Source organism: Equus quagga, chromosome 2 (genome assembly GCF_021613505.1).
Source record: "Equus quagga isolate Etosha38 chromosome 2, UCLA_HA_Equagga_1.0, whole genome shotgun sequence".
NCBI lineage: Eukaryota > Metazoa > Chordata > Mammalia > Perissodactyla > Equidae > Equus > Equus quagga.
In genome coordinates, this window is record NC_060268.1 from 37,843,707 (window position 1) to 37,863,166 (window position 19,460).

Consider the following 19,460-nt stretch of genomic DNA (forward strand, 5'->3'; position numbering starts at 1 on the left):
AGCTCCTGTCTTCTTGTCTTGGCTTAATGAACAATGGTGGGGCATGGGGTGGCCCACCACCGCCCCCACCCTCATCTTCCCTGCCTCCTCTCTCCCCAGGTCTCAGAACAAGGCTGTGGCCCCTGAGGCAAGCCCAGAGAAAAGCTGCTCCCTCCAGAGCTGCCCCCTTGATGACCCTTCCAGTTCTTCGGGACCCCCACCAGCAACTTCCACCCTCCAGCCTGTGGGCCTGTCCAATTCCTTGGCACCGGCCCACTTCACCTATCCCCGGGCACCACAAGAATACCGGGGGGGCAGTTCCCTGCCAGGGCTTGGGGACCGGGCAGCTCTGTGCTCCCATGGCTCCAGCCTCAGTCCTTCCCCAGCCCCTTCACAGCGTGATGGAGCCTGGAAGCCACCGTCTGTGCAGCACCACGTGGTCAGCGTCAGGTAAGGAGGGGTCCAGCAGTCTGCCAGCTGCCACTGGAAGATGGGGCAGGGCTTAAAAGTGGAGCCAACCCTCCAGGCTCTGGACTCCCTCATTAGGAGGCAGCCCACGATATCCCCTGCCTGTGATGAAGGAGGCAGCCTGGATGGAGGAGGAAGTCAGGGTTAGAGCTTGTGAGTGGGAAGGCCTAAAAGAGTTATTACCATCTTCCCCTATCCCCCCCTCCACCTCCTACCCTACATGAGGACTCTGACAAGCAAGTATCTTTTCTTCTCTTCCACAGGCAGGAACGGGCCTTCCGAATGCCAAAGAGGTAGGCCTGGGCCTTCTTTGGACCCCTAGGGGTGACCAGGCTGGTGCCCAGTTTAGCCCCATCACTCCCAGCGGCTCCTAAGCTCACCCATCCCCTGCTACCACACCCAACACCAATTCATGTGGGCTGTCTTCCTCTTTCCCAGCTATTCCCAGCTGATTGCCGAGTGGCCAGTGGCCATGCTGCTGCTGTGTCTGGCTGTCATCCTCCTCTGCACCCTGGCTGGACTGTTGGGGAGCGAGCTGCCTGACTTCTCCAAGCCCTTGCTGGTGAGGGGCCAAGGAGACGAAGGGGGACCTTCAGGCCTGGGCACCTCAGCGCAGTCTGGGACAGAAAGTTGGAGCATCTGAGCTGGGGGTGGGGTGGCCATGGTGGGCTCTCAACCTCCAGAGAGAGCTGGGGAGATGCAATAGAGGCGATACCCTTGCCCAACAATCCAGGCAGGTGGGCTGGCCCTCCCTGCTCCAGGGACCCAAAGGGGCAGCACCCAGAAGGGCCAGAATTAAGAAATCCTCCTCCTGCCTGCTTGTTCTTGGCCCTCCTCCATACAGGGTTTTGAGCCTCGGGACACAGACATTGGGCGCAAGCTAGTGGTCTGGAGAGCGCTGCAGGCCCTCACGGGCCCCAGGAAGCTGCTTTCTCTTTCCCCAGACCTTGAGCTGAACAGGTAATGAGTTCTCATCTTTCCACTGTTGGGGAGAGTGGGGGAAAGAATGAGGTCTCCAGAGAGGGGCTATTGGGTGACCTCCCCAAAGGCAGGTCAGAGGGGGTTTTCTGGTGCCCCCCTGGGAAGTGATGTCAGGCCTCCTCTGAGCCCCCGACCCCTTGATGGTGCCTGGCATAGGTTTTCTTTCCACCTCAGCTCAAACGCCCACACCACTCTGAGTCCCACACCCTTGAGTGGTGCCCCGGAGGGCATGGTCCGGCCTCGGAGGATGGTGGAGCCCCTGGAGGACAGAGGACAGGAGAGCTTCTTCTGTGGCCCCCCTGGTAAGCTGCAGCCTGGCCAGTTCCTGGCTTTAATGGTGGTCCCCAACCCACCTACTAGAACAGGAGGGCCTAGGAGGACAAATTTGGGCAGACAGAAAGAGGAGGAGGCCGGCTGGCTACATTCAAGCCAAGGAAGTAGGGTTACAGCTGAGAGAATGAAGAAGGTCTCAGGTGCTCCAGCCAGGTAGGGTCAAGCTGGGTGGGGGTGGGGGTGGGGCGCCAGGGCGAAAATGTAGGCCCAGGATCGGGTAGCCAGGCACAGGTTTCAGGCTCCTGAGGATCTGAACCTCCTATGGCCCTGGGTGAGCCTCTTCCCTTTGGAGGCCCAGGACCTGGGGCCAAAGGACTGAGCTCTGGGGGGTGTGTTGCAGAGAAGAGCTATGCACAGCTGGTGTTCATGTCCACCTCAGCGGGCAGCCTGTGGAACCTGCACGCCATCCATTCCATGTGTCGCATGGAACAGGACCAGGTGAGCTGACTGGGGAGGTGCCAGGGGCTGGTGGGGAACCAGGGACATCAGGATTTCCTGATCCCAGAGACATACAGCTGAGTCAGGACTGCCAGGGTGGACTGGGGAAGAGCATTCCCAGTTTAGGTGGAAAAGAAGAGTTAGCTGTTTTCAGAACAGCCCCAAAACACAGGTGCTGGAAGACAGACCATGCAGAGCCTGGGGGGTTTCAAAAGGTCTTGAAAAGGAGCCTCAAGAGCTATTGAGGAGGGCCCAGCCCAAGGCTCCCAGCCCCCTCAACCCAAGCAGTGCCAATCAATCACGCTAACTGGAGGACCATATACCATGACATCTGAAGAAAGGTTTGCTGCCGAAACAGTGCAAACACCACAAAGTAGCCCAAGCCACTCACCTCACACAAGGGTATGTGAGGTACCCAAGGACAGTGGTCGAGAACATGTGCTCTGGAGTCAGATGCCAGAATTCAAGGCCAGCTCTACTACTCTCTAGCTGTGTGACTTCAGGCACATTTCTTAACCTCTCAGTGCCTCAGTCTTTGTCTGTATATAAAGTGGGGATAATAATTGTACTTTCCTCATAGGGATGTTATGACAATTAAACAAGAGAGAATTTGTAACTATGGCATAATGACTGACAATTGGAATCTCTCAATAAATGTTACTCTGGTCACCATGATCTCAGGCCCAGTGCCATACAGCTAGTTGGTGGCAGAACAGGGCCTCTGATTCCCAGGCCAATGCTCCCTGGACGACACCAGCTGTTGTGATGTCAACAGCAGGTGGGACAGAAAAGGAGGCACGAGGTCTGAAAAAGAAACAGCTCTGTCCCCAGAGGGTTTAAGCAGACCAGGGGACAGAGGTAGAGGGCTAGGGTGTGGCAGTGACTCTGATCCTGGAATGGCCTCCACTTTTCCTACTGCTTGCTTCCAGTTCCCTGGACCCCTGGCCCTGTTCCATCTGTGGCTGCCACTTCCACTCCTACTCCTGGCTCAGGAAGTGCAGAGTTGGGGTGTGTGACCTGAAGGAGGGACCCTTAGGGCAAGACCTCTCAGGCTGAGGCCTCGGGCAGCATCCCTGAAGCTCCTCTTTGATGGAGTCAAAATGTAGCTGCTAGCACCTGGGCCAGGAGCCACAGGCAGCTCTGAGATAAGCCAGCTCCGCTAGGCTGTCAAGATACTTCTCTGCCCGTGCCCTGCAGCCTGAAGCGAGGTGAGAGGGCCTCGGACAAGGCTGGGGAAACCTGGGCCCTGGCACTGCTGCTGAGCTCTCTCCTGCTGTGCGTGCCCTACAGATCCGCTCCCATACCCACTTTGGGGCTCTGTGCCAGCGTACAGCAGCCAACGAGTGCTGCCCCAGCTGGTCCCTGGGCAACTATGTGGCTGTGCTCTCCAACCGCTCCTCCTGCCTGGACACTACTCAAGCAGATGCAGCCCGCACACTGGCCCTGCTGCGGGCCTGTGCCCTCTACTACCACCGCGGTGCCCTGGTGCCCTCTTGTCTGGGACCTGGGCAGGACAAGCCCCCACGCTGTGCCCAGGTTCCCACCAAGTGCTCCCGGAGCAGCGCTGTCTACCAACTCCTGCACTATCTGCTGGACAAGGACTTCCTGAGTCCCCAGACTGCTGACTACCAGGTACCCTCCCTCAAGTACAGCCTGCTCTTCCTGCCCACCCCAAAGGGTGCCTCCATGATGAGCATCTACCTGGACCGCCTAGCCGCCCCCTGGGGGCTCTCTGACAACTACACATCCATCACTGGTATGGACCTGGGCCTCAAGCAGGAGCTGCTGAGGCACTACCTGGCCCAGGACACGGTGTACCCCTTGCTGGCCCTGGCTGCCATCTTCCTCAGCATCGCCCTCTACCTGCGCTCCCTCTTCCTCACCTTCATGGTGCTGCTGGGGGTGCTGGGCTCCCTGCTGGTTGCCTTCTGTCTCTACCGCGTGGCCTTCCGCATGGCCTACTTCCCCTTTGTCAATCTGGCAGCCCTCGTCCTGCTCAGCAGCGTCTGTGCCAACCACACCCTCATCTTCTTCGACCTGTGGCGCCTTAGCAAGAGCCAGCTGCCCTCTGGGGGGCTGGCGCAGCGCGTGGGCCGCACCATGCACCACTTTGGCTACCTGCTGCTGGTCTCGGGGCTCACCACGGGCGTGGCCTTCTACGCCAGCTACCTGAGCCGCCTGCCGGCCGTGCGCTGCTTCGCCCTCTACACGGGCACGGCTGTGCTGGCGCACCTGGCGCTCACGCTCGCCTGGCTGCCCTCCTCCGCGGTGCTCCACGAGCGCTACCTGGCGCGCGGCTGTGCGGCCCGGGGGCAGGCTCCGTGGGGTGGTAGCGCGCCCCGGCGCCTGGCGCTGGCGCTGCACCGGCGGCTCCGCGGCCTTCGGAGGGCGGCGGCCAGCACTTCGCGCCTGCTCTTCCAGCGCCTGCTGCCCTGCGGCGTCATCAAGTTCCGCTACATCTGGATCTGCTGGTTCGCCGCGCTGGCGGCAGGGGGCGCCTACATCGCGGGCGTCAGCCCCCGCCTGCGGCTGCCCACGCTGCCGCCGCCGCGCGGCCAGGTCTTCCGGCCGAGCCACCCCTTTGAGCGCTTCGACGCCGAGTACCGCCAGCAGTTCCTATTCGAGCGGCTGCCTCAGGGCGAGGGCGGCCACATGCCCGTGGTTTTGGTGTGGGGCATCCTGCCCGTGGACACTGGCGACCCCCTGGACCCTCGCAGCAACAGCTCACTGGTGAGTGACCCTGCCTTCTCGGCCAGCGGCCCTGACGCCCAACGCTGGCTGCTGGCACTCTGCCACGGAGCTCGCAATCAGAGCTTCTTTGGTGCCCAGCCGGAGGGCTGGCCCACTCTGTGCTTCGTGGAGTCCCTCCAGCGCTGGATGGAGAGTCCTGGTTGTGCCCGCCTGGGGCCTGGCCTCTGCTGTGGCCACTCAGGCTTCCCCTGGGCACCCCAGCTTTTCGTGCACTGCCTCAAGATGATGGCTCTGGAGCAAGGCCCCAATAGCACACATGACCTGGGACCCCGCTTCAATAGCCAGGGCAGCCTGGCCGCCCTGGTCCTGCAGTTCCAGACGAACTTCCAGTATAGTCCAGACTACAGCCAGACCCACCTCTTCTACACTGAGGTCAGCCACTGGCTGGCAGTGGAGCTGAGCAGGGCGCCTCCCGGCCTCCGCCGGGGTTGGTTCACCAGCCGACTGGAGCTGTACAGCCTACAGCACAGCCTGAGCACCGAGCCTGCTGTGGTGCTGGGCTTGGCTCTCGCTCTGGCCTTTGCCACACTGCTGCTGGGCACCTGGAATGTTCCACTTAGCCTGTTCTCTGTCGCGGCTGTGGCAGGCACTGTGTTGCTCACCGTGGGGCTCCTGGTTCTACTCGAGTGGCAGCTCAACACTGCCGAGGCCCTCTTTCTCTCTGCCTCTGTGGGCCTCTCGGTAGACTTCACTGTCAACTACTGCATCTCCTATCACCTGTGCCCGCACCCTGACCGCCTGAGCCGCGTGGCCTTCTCACTGCGCCAGGCCAGCTGTGCCACGGCAGTGGGGGCTGCAGCCCTATTTGCTGCTGGCGTGCTCATGCTGCCTGCCACGGTACTGCTCTATCGCAAGCTGGGCATCGTCCTCATGATGGTGAAGTGTGTCAGCTGTGGTTTTGCCAGCTTCTTCTTCCAGTCTCTCTGCTGTTTCTTTGGACCAGAGAAGAACTGTGGGCAGATCCTCTGGCCCTGTGCCCACCTGCCATGGGACACCGGAACTGGGGAGCCTGTTGGGGAGAAGGCAAGCCGTCCACGACCAGGGCCAGTGGGAGGGGCGCCCGGGTCCTGCTCAGAGCAGTACGAGCTACAGCCCCTGGCACGTCGCCGGAGCCCTAGCTTTGACACTAGCACAGCCACCAGCAAGCTGTCCCACCGGCCCTCAGTGCTCTCTGAGGATCTACAGCTGCATGATGGCCCCTGCCTCTCCCGGCCCCCACTGGCCCCTGCTTCCCCAAGGGAGCTGCTCCTGGACCACCAGGCAGTCTTCAGCCAGTGCCCAGCCCTGCAGACCTCCTCCCCCTATAAGCAGGCAGGCTCCAGCCCCAAAACCCGGGCCAGGCAGGTCTCCAAAGGGCAGAAGGCTGAGCCCGTGCAAGCCTCACCAGAAGCCCCAGCCCGCTCTCCCAAGCCCAAGGCTGTGGAGCCCCCTGATTGCCTCTGCTCCTCAGCCAGCACCCTAGAGGGGCTCAGCGTCTCCGATGAGACCTGCCTAAGCACCTCTGAGCCCAGTGCTCGTGTACCGGATTCCGTGGGTGCCTCCCCAGATGACCTGGAAGAAACTGAGCACACGGTACCTGAGCAGGGCCAGCTGAACGAGAAGCGGGACACCCTCTGGCTGGCGCTGAAGGAGTCTGTGTATGATCCATCACTGCCCGCCTCCCACCAGAGCAGCTCCTCCTGGAAGGGCCGTGGGGGGCCAGAGGATGGCAGCCCCGTGGTGCTGCCCAACAGCCAGCCAGATCTGCCTGACGTTTGGCTGCGCCGGCCCAGCACCCACACTTCAGGCTGCAGTAGCTGAGGGAGGCCCAGGGAGGCCAGACTGGGGCCAGACCTGTCAGGGATGACAAGGCAGGGGTGGCACCAGGCTGGAGCCTGATGGTGTTTCCCCACGTCAGCATAGAGAGGTCTCACTCTCCAGCTGTGGATTTTAAACCCTGCGAGATGTTCCAGCCTTGGTCTGGGCTGCTGCTTACTCCTCACATCCGGAGGATTCAGCAGAGACGGTCTTTGGAGGGAAACGCCAAGCTCTCCTTGTGACCTGCTTGAGGGCTCATCTGCCCCCCACAGTACCAAACAGGACCCACCCTCTGGAAGGGAGAAGGCCAGATGTGTAGCTCCAGGTATCAGGGGAGGCTGACTTGGCCCCCACACCAAATGGCAAGACGTTCAGTGGGACTAAGGGAGCCAGTCCTTGGGAACCTGCCAGGCACTTAGCAACCAGAAGAGCCCTTGGGAACCTCAGCAGCCTCCTGGGCCTCACACCTTTCAAGGGCTCTCTATCAGGGCACTTTATTCTCTTTGGGGAGCTTCTCTGGGCCAGAACTGGGCTGCGGCCTCTGTCCAGAACTGCCCTGCCCCCCTCACCCTCCCCAGTCTGACCGGAAATTCATCAAGGCCGGGCAAAGATGGCTGCCGGGAGTGAGGCAGAAGGAGGGATGGGCAGCCTTAGAGCATCCCCAAACTGCAGAAGGATCCCTCGTTGGGAGCTGGCTCCAGTGCTCTCCTCTGTTAACAGTCAAGAATCCTTCACGAGCCTGCACCTTTTAGTTCACAGAACACTTCCACAGGCATCGTCTCCTGGGAATCTCACCCCACCCGTGTGGAGTGGTCTGCAGTTGCCAGGTTCTTTTGCCCCCAATTTACAGGTGGAGATGTTGAGACTGAGTGCAGTAAAGTGGTTTACCCAGTCATATGACTAGTAAATGGCAGAGGAGGTTCCCTGACTCCTTTCACTGCTACAACTCCCACTCTCCTGCTGCCTACCTGCCTCAGGGACATTGGGCTGTGGCTGTCTTGATCTTTCACTTCTAGGACCTTCCTGCAACCTCCTCAGGTGTCTCTGAGTAAAGTCCCCTCCCTCCCTCTTTAGGCCTCCATCTCCAGACAGGGCTATACTCTGGCCAAGCCCCAGGTTCCTCCCCACCTCCCCTGTGCTCCCTGTGCCTCCCCCCAGATCTGGCGGAGATGCCCACCAGCCATGAGGCATCCGGGCTGATCTGATTCCCGGGATCAGAGGCAGGGGCGTGCCTCTTGCATGGCCACAGTGATGGTGAGCCACTGCCAGGAGGGGCACTGAGGAGCAGTAGAAGTTGAGCAGAGTCAGTTAAGGCAGGAACTCAGGCCTGCCCTTTTGGGGAGTAGGAAAGTCTGAAGCTGTTCCCCACGTCAGGGTCCCTGGCTTGTCTGGGACAAGTCTCTGTGGGGGCACTCAGCAGACCAAAGGCTGACTCCCCGTCCCCAGTCCCCAAAGCAGAGAGTCTTTCTGGAAGGTTTTATCCCGTGTGAGAGCTCATGACACTTGCAGCATCAGCAAGTTTACTGAACACCTACTCTGCATATAGGACTATAAGGGGAGAGAGGTGTAGAAGGCAAAGCAAACATCTGCCTTCAAGGAGCTCACCCTGTAGCTGAGGAAACAGCTCACACGTGCATGCAGCCATCGATGGGTGTTGATGGCACCATGCAGTGCGTGCTAAGGGCCATATGCCTGTTACCGTTAGTATTGCTGGAGCTCAAGTACCCAGGACTAGGTAACAAGGAAGGCTTCCTGGAGGAGGAACAACTTGAGCTGGGCTTCGGAAGTCCAAGTATCTCAGACTGGAAGGGACCTTAAAGATCATCTTTTCCAGCAGATTTCAAACTTTGTAGCCTCAGGACCCCTTCTTCAAAGAATCCTTGTGTGAAAACACAGTATATAAAACAGATAAAAAGCAGCTATTCCAGGGGGTACAGGGTTGGGGAGTGCAGAGCCAGCTCAGTCTCCCTTTCTACTGCACTTCTCAGGGGGCCCTGGGGAACCCCTCAAGCTCCTGGAGGCTCCTCAGAACGTGGTATACCTCTGACCCAGGCCATTTACAGATGAGTATCCCAGAGGGGAAGGCATTCTTCTAGGGCTAAACAGACAGTCTGTGGCAGAGATGGAGGCAAATCAGGGGGTGTTCTGGGTTTTTTTTCCCCAATATTGTGGAGACCTACCTCCCACTCCAAGTAGCCCATGAGAAGTAGGGCAGAATCCTAAATGAGACCCAGGAGTTGTGGAAGAGACAGAAGTCCGTGGGTAGGAATGACGGGTTACTTTGCAAAATAAGTAATTTGCTTCCTGACACCGGGAAGACAAGGCAGTGACTAGGCCCTAACTTGGACCTGCCCTCCTGGAGGTCTGCCAGGACCTCTCTCTCTCCATGTCCAGGTGGAATTCAGCCTCTCTGGCCTAGGGCTGCTCATCAGGGTCCTGACTTCTCTGCACCGTGGACTGTGTCCTGTTATCACACAACCAGGCCGAGGGAGCACTGGTCTCATTTGGGACAATCACCTAGAGGGAGGACAAGGTGAGCCCTTCCTCCTGAGCATGAGCAGAAGTCTGGCCTTGACTCAAAAGAGAATCCACCATCTTAGTTGCTTCCCAGCAACTCACTGAGGGTCCTCTGCCCCGTGTTGTGGGAGGGCAGCAGGCACCTGGACAAAAAGAACCTGTTCCTCCACACGCTCTTTTATGTCTTGTAAAGGAAGATGTTGGTATCTGGGACTGGAGCTTCAAAAACTTTGCCTGAACACCACCACTGACATGTAGAGTACAGAGGGGTGGGTGGGGTGGGCATCAGGATTAGGGCACACCTGAGGACCCTTCTCGGGGATTTCTGGGTCCCATTCTTGCAGGCCATGGCCACACAACCCTACAGGAAGAGGTACCAACTGGATTTGTTCTTTACACTGCCGGGTCCAAAGGACTGGAAGAGCCCAGTGGTAATCGAAAACATCCTCTCACACCTCGATGGCCCAAACCAACTGCAGGCAACCCACATCAGTGGGTAATCCAGCCCACCTCTCTAGTCTCAACTTTGGAAAGCAGGATTTAAAGCATTTTCAATTTCCTTTGAGTTTCAGGAGAGCCATTCGCTTTATTGTTATTATGGGTGGTTACAAAGAGTGTATGACCCTGGATTCATGTGGGGAGAGGCTTCAACGCATGCTGTGAGGCAGGGGAAAGCCAGTCAGAGCATTCATGTTTGCTCTGGAAAATTCAAGAAATGGTTTCTTAACGCGGAGACACTTTAGAAAATAGAACTACATTAACACTAATTTGGGACTTGAGGTCCTTTCTCCTATTTGTGCCCCAGATCCTTGAACTCACAGAGTATGGACTCACAGAGTGTGAGTATGTGTGCTGTATGTTTTTAATATGTAACTTGGTATCGTTTGTTACTATAGGAAAACCCATCCTTCCAAGGCTGTGGCCCTTTGGTGACAATGTTAGAGATTGGTTTGACTGGCAGAATCTTAGATTTGAGTGAAACATGGCATATCCCATAAAGTGGTATATTAGTGGTATATTAGCGGTAATTAGTGATCCTAATTCTGAAAAAGGCATCCCACAAGAGATTTATAAGCCAGACTTCCTCAGCCCCCTCCAACCCATCATCTCCCAGTGCTTGACAGGACAGGGAGGCAGGTTAGGGTGTCAGGAAAGAGGATACGTTGGTTTATAGTCTTCACCTGTTGTCCAGAGAGTTTCTGGTCTTTTCTTCCATGGTGTCCTTTTCTCAGCTTTTGATAATACACGTGGGCAATAACAAGCTCTCTGGCACCCCATGCCATGCATCAGGATCCCATTTGCTTGGGGATAGGAAAAACAGACATTCCTTACCCTTTCTGCCCTCACCCTTGTTCACAGGGACGACTGTAACTCAAGGTCTGGAGGTGTTTTTGCTTAAGAGAAGAAATTGTAACTCAGTTCACTGGGAAGATGAGAAACAAAAGAAAGCCACTATGTGCTGTGTAAACAGGTGGCTGTCTAAAGCCACCCTGTGCGGAAGAGCCCTGGAAGGACCTTGATAAACTTAGAATTATTATAAGGCCTCTGTGTGCTTATTCATGTTATACTTCAACACGGGGAAAAGATCAGCATCTTAGCAAATTCTCAGACATCAAACAAGAACTTCAGTATTGCTGAAGAAAATCACACACTGGGCAGATGGATGTAGATTTGAATTCATGACCACCAGCTCAGCTGGACCCTCAGCCCTGCCTAGCTAGTTTCCATTCTAGTTATCAGTTTCCATTCTTTGGAATTTCCTATTTTCTCTACCTTCCTCAAACATCTGATGCCCTCCACTTCCCCGCACCCCACTTTCAGTAAACAAAAAACTCATTCTTCAAAAAGAAAACTGGAAGCATCAGAAAGAAATGTCCTCACCTTCAAGGCATCAAGTCCCTAGCTTACCTATGTCTGCTCTTGCCTGCTTCTCTCCCCATCCCTTCTATTAAAATGAAGGAAGCAGTAATGACTACATCACTAGCTTCACACACTTTGCATCAGAGGTCTTCCGACTAGGGCTAGCATTCCCACAGGAACATGAACACTTTCCAGAAGGCAGGTGAAATCAATTTCCAGAGCTTCTTCCTTCATATGTTCCATCTCCTCATATTGATCGGCCTAGGAAAGAGTCTTCAGTCAGCCGGTTCTCTTTCCCAGCTGACCTGCTCTTTCATTCTGAATCCTATTCTGGCACCTTACTCTGCAGTATAAAAAATGAATAAAAGGACTATTTGAGAATGCTCTGCTTGAAGAAGCCCTTGAGGGAGCACAGTCTGGAGAGGTTCTAGGAGACATTTTGAAGGGGGCAGTTCTGTAGCTCAGTTCTGTGCCTTCTCCATTGAAGAATTCAAATTCAGGAGGCTGGCCCTGTGGCCGAGTGGTTAAGTTCCCGCGCTCCGCTTTCGCGGCCCAGAGTTTCACCGGTTGGGATCCTGGGCGCGGACATGGCACTGCTGATCAGGCCATGCTGAGGCAGCGTCCCACATGCCGCAACTAGAAGGACCTACAATTGGTTATACAACTATGTTCTGGGGAGCTTTGGGGAGAAGAAGCAGCAAAAAAAAAAAAAAAAAAAGAGAGAGAGAGATTGGAGGGGCTGGCCCCGTGGCTGAGTTTTAAGTTCGCACACTCCGCTACAGGCGGCACAGTGTTTCGTTGGTTCGAATCCTGGGTGCGGACATGGCACTGCTCATCAAACCACGCTGAGACAGCGTCCCACATGCCACAACTAGAAGGACCCACAACAAGGAATATTCAACTGTGTACCGGGGGCTTTGGGGAGAAAAAGGAAAATAATAAAATCTTAAAAAAAAAAGAGAGATTGGCAACAGATGTTAGCTCAGGTGCCAATCTTTAAAAAAAAAATTCAAATTCCAAAGTGACAAGGTGATACAAGATGCATATTAACCACATTTATTTGAATTGAGAAACAAAATCTCACTTTTTCTGATACAAAGTCAATCTGATTTGGCTGATGGGTTTGACAGGACTAGCTTTGCAAATAGGATATATGGTGGATGTTTTCCCCAAAAGTGGAATAATTTAAATCTGCAGCTCCAGTGGGGCTGGCCTGGTGGCACAGCGGTTAAGTTTGCACGTTCCACATCTCAGCGGCCAGGGGTTCATCGGTTTGGATCCCAGGTGTGGACATGGCACCGCTTGGCACTCCATGCTGTGGCAGGCGTCCCACATATAAAGTAGAGGAAGATGGGCACGGATGTTAGCTCAGGGCCAGCCTTCCTCAGCAAAAAGAGGAGGATTGGTGACAGATGTCAGCTCAGGGCTAACCTTCCTCAAAACAAAAACAAAAACCTACATTTCCCTGCGTTTCTCTCACACAGCACATTCTACTTTTGCTTCATAGTTTTTTTCATAGCCACAAATACACAGCATATTTTATTTGTAAAATTATCTCCACATAAAAATTATATACAGATGTCTTATCAGAAGAGAATGTGCAAGGGCTATATTGCTACACTGCTTAAAAGAAACACTTTCTAAAAACATGACGCATTAGGCACTGTCTCAACCCTAACTTCTAGATGGCCTCTCAGGAGGTGGCTTAGGAAAGTTCCAAAATCTATAGCGATTGGTTTAAAAATTAAATTTAAGAATGCTACAGCAACAGAGTTATCAAGATTACCACAGAATCACCTAGAACACCTAGAATGTAGCCACATTTGCACTCTCATGGACTAAAGAATGAGGCATTTCAAGTAGAAGTGACTGGTAAGACGCCTTTGCCAAGGAGTCTTGGAGGTATGGGATCCAAGGCAATCCAAACAGGCAAGTGTTGCTTAAGTTCCAGGAAGGACAAGAATTGTCAGAGGGGAGCCGGCCCGGTGGCGCAGAGGTTAAGTGTGCACGTTCCGCTTTGGTGGCCTGGGGTCTGCCAGTTCGGATCCCTGGTGCGGACATGGCATGGCTCATCAAGCCATGCTGTGGCAGGTGTCCCACATATAAAAAAATTAGAGGAAGATGGGCACAGATGTTAGCTCAGGGCTAGTCTTCCCTGATGTGGGGTCAGTGAGCTGAGGAGTCGAAAGAAAGATTTCTTGGACTCTTAAGATCTGGCAGTAGTGCTCTTTTATTTAGAGAATAGTGTTGTCAAATAAAAATGGCAAGTAATAGGATATATTGGAATATATGAGGAAGCCATTTGGTATAAACCTAATTCGGCCTGACCTTGTCTTTCCAAAAGGGCCTGACCGAGGCCACTGGGCATGCATTGTATATCTGCTTTAGAGATTCCCTATGGCAAGAACAAAGGCCCTTGAGGTAAAGGTGCAACTTCCCTCCCCCTCCCAACGTTGGCATCTCCTTAAGGATTAAGCATCTTTCCTTAGGCTAGAAACTGATTGCTGCGCTCACCTGTGACCGCCCAGCTGGAGACAATAGACTTGCCTCCTGCTACGCCCACCAAGATAGCAGACCCACTACCTGCTGTGTCCATCAAGTGCTGTGCCCACAGGGCAATCTTGTGACTATTGTGGGAGGGACATTTCAATCATATGTGAAACACCCTCTTTGAGGATATATAACCCCCCTGTGTACCTCCACTTCTTTGGAGTGCTCTGTTCCTTTGTGGAAAGACTCTCCTGGGTTATAGTCCTAAAATTTAAGCTCAGAATAAACTCACCCAAATTTTCATTTATAGATTGGTTATGGATTATTTTCGTCGACAGAGGTTACAATCATTTTTACTTTTGTGTGTGATTTTGGCTTTTTTTGAGCAAGAGACAGCAGTGTCCGTAGGATGTACCTCTTCTATGTTCTGGGCTGTGGTTGAACCAACTCTACTTGGTCAGGGTCACTTTCTGCATTTTGATGAAGTGTCTCTGGGAATTGGCTGCCCTGTAACGAACATAACGTCTCAGGGGTATGAGTTTAATTACCTTGTCACTGAGTGTGTGATTCAGAAAGAGGTTTTCTTCTATGGAGTGATATTTTATTCAGCCCTCCATTATAACATAATAAACAAAGGAGTCACTGGAAAAATCCCTTTAATGTGTATTGTTTCCAGCTCATCATTTTTAGATGACACTCCAGGTACTACCAACAACAATCTTATAAAGTCCCAAGATTATCTTCCCTCTGACAATTCTTTTTTTTTTTTTTTTTTTGAGGCAGATGAGCCCTGAGCTAACATCTGCCAATCTTCCTCTTTTTGCTGAGGAATGATGAGGATTATTTTAGGCTGGTTACCTTTAATAAAAGCAACTCTGCGGAGCAGGGTTTGCTTGCCCTTTGTTGGGAAATATTTACATTTGTAAGGGAAACCTCCATCTGTAAAGATGCCTCCTCTCTATGCCAGGAAGAAGGGAGATGACCTTATCTCTAGAAACTCTTAATGCCAAAGGCAAGAACTTAAGTTGTTTACTGTCTGGCAACCTCTCGTAACTGACCCCCCCCCCCCCAACATCCTCCTTTGTCTTTGGCTGAGGATAATATTTAAGGGGAGACTTCTGCCATTTACTCAATCTGATTTGATTCTTATCTAAAAGTTGTGGGACCGCCCAATGGCCAGAACCTACCAGATCTAATACCACTTTAACTTTTTTACATAGTCTTTCTTTTGTCTTGTAAAGAGATAACTGACATACTTATGCCTTAAATTTAGCCTTACTCTCCACCCATGTTTGCAGCAGCAGCAGCTCTCCATGCCAGCAGCAGCTCTGACTGCCCGTGGGTCCTGTCCCCATGCCAGCAGCAGCAGCAGCTCTGACTGCCCATGGGTCCTGTCCCCAAGCCAACGTTGGGAGGGGGAGAGAAGTTGCACCTTTACCTCAAGGGCCTTTGTTCTTGCCATAGGGAATCTCTAAAGCAGATATACAATGCATGCCCAGTGGCCTCGGTCAGGCCCTTTTGGAAAGACAAGGTCAGGCCGAATTAGGTTTATACCAAATGGCTTCCTCATATATTCCAATATATCCTATTACTTGCCATTTTTATTTGTCATTTCCCCCTTTTGATCTCTAATCTTTCGATAGAAAGCATTGATGATCAAAATATTCTCCCTCGGCGCCAGGGTGGTTGCTGCCTGCCCTGGGTCCATGATGTCCCTCGGTGCTAGGCTTTTATTTCATTTATTTGCCTAGTCGTCCATGTTGGGGGAAACAGTGGACAAGCATAGAGCTATATATATATATTAATAGAGGAAGCATTTCATATGTCATGTAATTTCCAATTAATTTTAGATTGTTGCACAAACATTGTATATGTGCTTCTCTATGACACTTCACATTTACATTGTATATGATTCTGGAACAAGTACAGTAACAATAATAACTCAGCATTTTTAAAAGGATTAGTCTGAAATGAATTCTTAGTCATAGTCCCTATCAGAAAAGGAAATTTGTCCAGGGTTATAAGACAGATCAACCATCTCAAGCCGTCGAGCAATCATTACTCTAGTTTGTATGCTACTCTTACAACCCTGAGTAAAGAAAACAACAATTAGTTTGAATATTATGACCAGTACAAGGATTGCAATAAATAATAGAAATAGGAATTCCAATCCAGATCGAAAAAGGGAACTGATACAGAAAAGGGAGCCAACCAAATAAATCAAAGTAGGTGCAGGATTCACATAAGGCATCCATTTGCTTCTTCGTGTGCTTTAGCAGAGATGACACATTGGAAGATTCATCACGTACAATAACACAGCATTCAGTCTGAACAATTGTATATGTACCACCTTGGGATGCAGTAAGAATATCTAAAGCCATTCTGTTTTGAAGGACAGCCCTTCTCATTAAAGGCATTTCAGTATTTAATAAGACTATTCCTGCTTGACTATCATTAAGGGCTTCTTGAGTAAATTTAGTCAGGTCTTCCATATGTAATAATGCCATCTTTTAGCTCCAAAGAAGGAGCAAATATAGCTGCAAATATAGCCATACTAGTGGAACACTGAACAAGCCCATCCGGCCTTAAAGAGAGGGAGATTGGCAAGAGGTTTTAACTCAGCCTGACTCCTTCCCTGCTTTTAAAGGAAACTCAGGGTGCAATGTTTTAGCCATCCAGGCAGTAGCCAAGGCCAAAGTTTTGTTCCACATAACCACTGAGTTCCATTAGGAGTCACTTGATAAATTCCTGGCCTTCAAGACCAGTCTGTTCCACATTAATCACTTTCTTTAAGTATAATAATATTCCAAACAAATTATAAAATACGTATACAGTTTAAGCATAACAAATGTTTAAATGAGGAGATATAAGGTTGGGAATACAGGCCTGGTCCGGAGTCTTCGGACAGCTGTCTACAACAGATGTCGTCTTCTTCTCCTCCTGGTTTGGTCCTTTTCGACAGGGCTGCAAACAGTCTTATTTGATGTCTCTTTCAATAAATAAATTCTTCAGGTTACAGTCCAAGATCCTTAAGTTCTGGGAGCTCTGTGAAAGAATCAGCTACCAATCTTTCATTTGACTTTAAGTACCTCAATAAGACCGTGACAACAATGTAATATATCCCTTAAGAAAAGCTGGTTCATATATTTCTTCATCTAATTGCATAGGCTGTTTTATTATTATTTCAAAATGAGACAGCTAATGTTTACAAAAAGTATAGATCTAAGATTAAGGAGCACTAGCACAAGAGCTTTTGGCTGTGAGAGAGTAAATGCTTCTGAAAGCTTGCCAATTAAGTTCTAGTTGTGCCATTAGTTTTACCAGTCCTGAGGATCGAGGATGGTAAGCACAGTGGAAATGCTGCAATATTGGCCAAACATTACAAACAGATTTGAGTTCCCCAGTCACTGTGTAACTCGCGAGGAATTCCTCAAACAGGAATTATTCTCTCTAACAGTAATTTACCTACTGTTAAAGCCGTTGCTCTTCTGCAAGGAAAGGCCTCAAAACAATGTGAGAACATACAGATCATTACAAGATATGTTTATCCTTGAGATGGTGGCATTTGACAAAGTCCAATTGTCATACCTCAAAGGGTCCCTTAGGAAGGGAAAGTGGCCTTGTGACCCATGAAAGTGGGTTTCTTATTGGGCCCGAACCACATCTGCGAGGGGGTGTCAAAAATTCCCCCTTTTGACTGCCATATCTGTTTCTCTCTTTCCGTGGCAATTTCTTGAGCCTGTAGAAGGAAATCTTTTACTGGGTTAGCAGAGTTAACAGAAAGTAGCAGGCATTCTTGAGGCTAGACAGCATCACATCCTCACTTATCATTTAAGTAAGACTCATTTGTAAACCAAATTAAACAATAGAATGCAGTTGTGGTCTTCTCTCCCTTGTGATGTTGGAAGCAAGGTAACAAGGTTAATGGTTGGAGCAAATTATGAATTAGTTCCTGCGTCCAGGGGGCAGGCAGTCAAGAAGACTTCTAGATGTCAGAGTCAAAGCATCTTTTTGCAGCTTGAAAGGTCTCTGATGATGTCATCAGGCATTCAGGTATCTTTTTGAGTGGCTTACAGCTTACACAGCAACAGACGGGAATCTCTCAAGTTTCTATCACGTCGTTCAACTTCAGTTTGCAGGGCTTCAGGAAAAAGAGTAGGTTCAATTCTCAATGATTCCAGATGAAAATGAGGTAAAAATTGAAAACATTAGTTTGGGGGTTTGTAACCAGATACTTCAGTAGAAGAATTCAGGATGCAGTTCAGTTCACAGGTAGAAAAAGCCTCAAAGACAATTAACAGAACTAGGATCTAATATCTACAAATGTGCATTATAGTTTTTTCACTGAAGCATAATTCTTCTCTCTAAAATCACCCTAATTTTTACCAAAGATAGTCAAATTAAGACTAATTGGTTTGCAAAATAAGTTTAGTTTCAAGAAACTTGGCCCAATTATTTACATAAGTGCAGCAAGAATAGCAATTGATCATATAGGCTCTTAAATCTGCTTTTGCTGGAATTTTTTATGAGGAATCTCAGATTGAACCTTAAAGACCTCTTGAGGCCAGAAAAGCCAAGCCAAGGATTTGTGCCATCAGGCCTTGCCTGCAATACCTTAGATTTGGGTGACTTTCCCTCCTTTCTTGAGATTCCCCAGAATATTTCGAGGTTCATTGCACCTGCCAGATAAGTAAGCTTCCTTACTTACCAGGTAAGATTGCTGGAATCTCTCTCTGTAAAGCAAGGTACCAGGCCCATATTTCCAAGTGGCTCTATTTCCAGAAAGTCAACCTTATTCCTCAAAGGCAGTATTGTCATATCTGAGTCTGTATCTTTCTCTCAAACGTGACATTCCAGTCAAAGTTTTGGTAAGATAACAAATGTGTCCTGTTATAAGGAGAACAGATTCTTATTGAACTTACGCAAATAACTAATTGCCACGAAATAATCATACTCGCTCACAAAGAGTTTCCAAATTCTGGAGGGATCAGGTAGGGAGAAAAAGATAAATGTTTCAGTTTTGCTCATAAAGGTATAATTTCACTAATTGCTATAAGACATGGTTAGCATAAGAGAAAAGATTTCCTTAAATCTGAGAAAACAAAACAACACATCAAAAACGATATTTCAAACAAAAGTATAACTTTAGATATGAATCGGGTCATATAGATCGGCATGTAGGCCGGGACACCTTGGGCTTCTCTACTTGGGGCAGCCACGATCCACATCAGTTTTACTAAAGTTTATAAATACACATTTATTTGGGGTTTTTTTTCCAGCGTAATTGAGACGTAATTGACAAGTTTGTGTGATTGTGTACTGTTTCCTAGATTGTGAACTCCAGGAGGGCAGACCCAAGTTCAGTCTTGATATTTGCTCCGGGACCCACTTAAAATAGTGCTCAATAAGTAGTGGTTGAGTGAAATGAATGAGTGCATTAAGTGCTTGAGAACTCTGCCCAGTTTGCTAGAAGCAGCTTTCAATCTCTGCTTAAAAGCTGGATAAGTGCCATTAAAGTTAGGACTGCAGGTGGGTGTCTCGGGTATTTCTGCCCACAGGCCCTCTTCAAACCTCACCGGCCACTCTCCACCCTATAACGTGTAGTTTCCACTATCCAAATACCCTTTGCTCCTGGCAATCAGGCATCATGCAACGTCCCTAACAATCACAGACCAAATAAAGAGAAGGATTGTGACTTTAAACGTTACTGCGTGTGCTCATCCCAAGCCCCAAATATGACGCCGGTGGCTCACAGCTCCGTTCAGGCCGGCAAAGCGCACAACTCCCCTGCCCCGCCCAGACCTGCTCCGCCACCCATCGCCGAGAAGCTCAAGCTCGCACCTCTG

General features: G+C 50.9%; 1 protein-coding gene across 1 annotated transcript in view; it reads left to right on the forward strand.

The window, feature by feature from the left end:
- DISP2 (dispatched RND transporter family member 2) overlaps positions 1-6,750 on the forward strand; it is an 11,794-nt gene extending 5,044 nt beyond the window's left edge. The window contains exons 2-8 of the mRNA XM_046652504.1: positions 100-429; positions 711-740; positions 886-1,009; positions 1,292-1,407; positions 1,603-1,730; positions 2,102-2,199; positions 3,490-6,750. Coding sequence (XP_046508460.1) covers positions 100-429; positions 711-740; positions 886-1,009; positions 1,292-1,407; positions 1,603-1,730; positions 2,102-2,199; positions 3,490-6,750 — 4,087 coding nt within the window. The remainder of the gene's footprint in view (positions 1-99; positions 430-710; positions 741-885; positions 1,010-1,291; positions 1,408-1,602; positions 1,731-2,101; positions 2,200-3,489) is intronic.
- Positions 6,751-19,460: the final 12,710 nt, after the last annotated feature.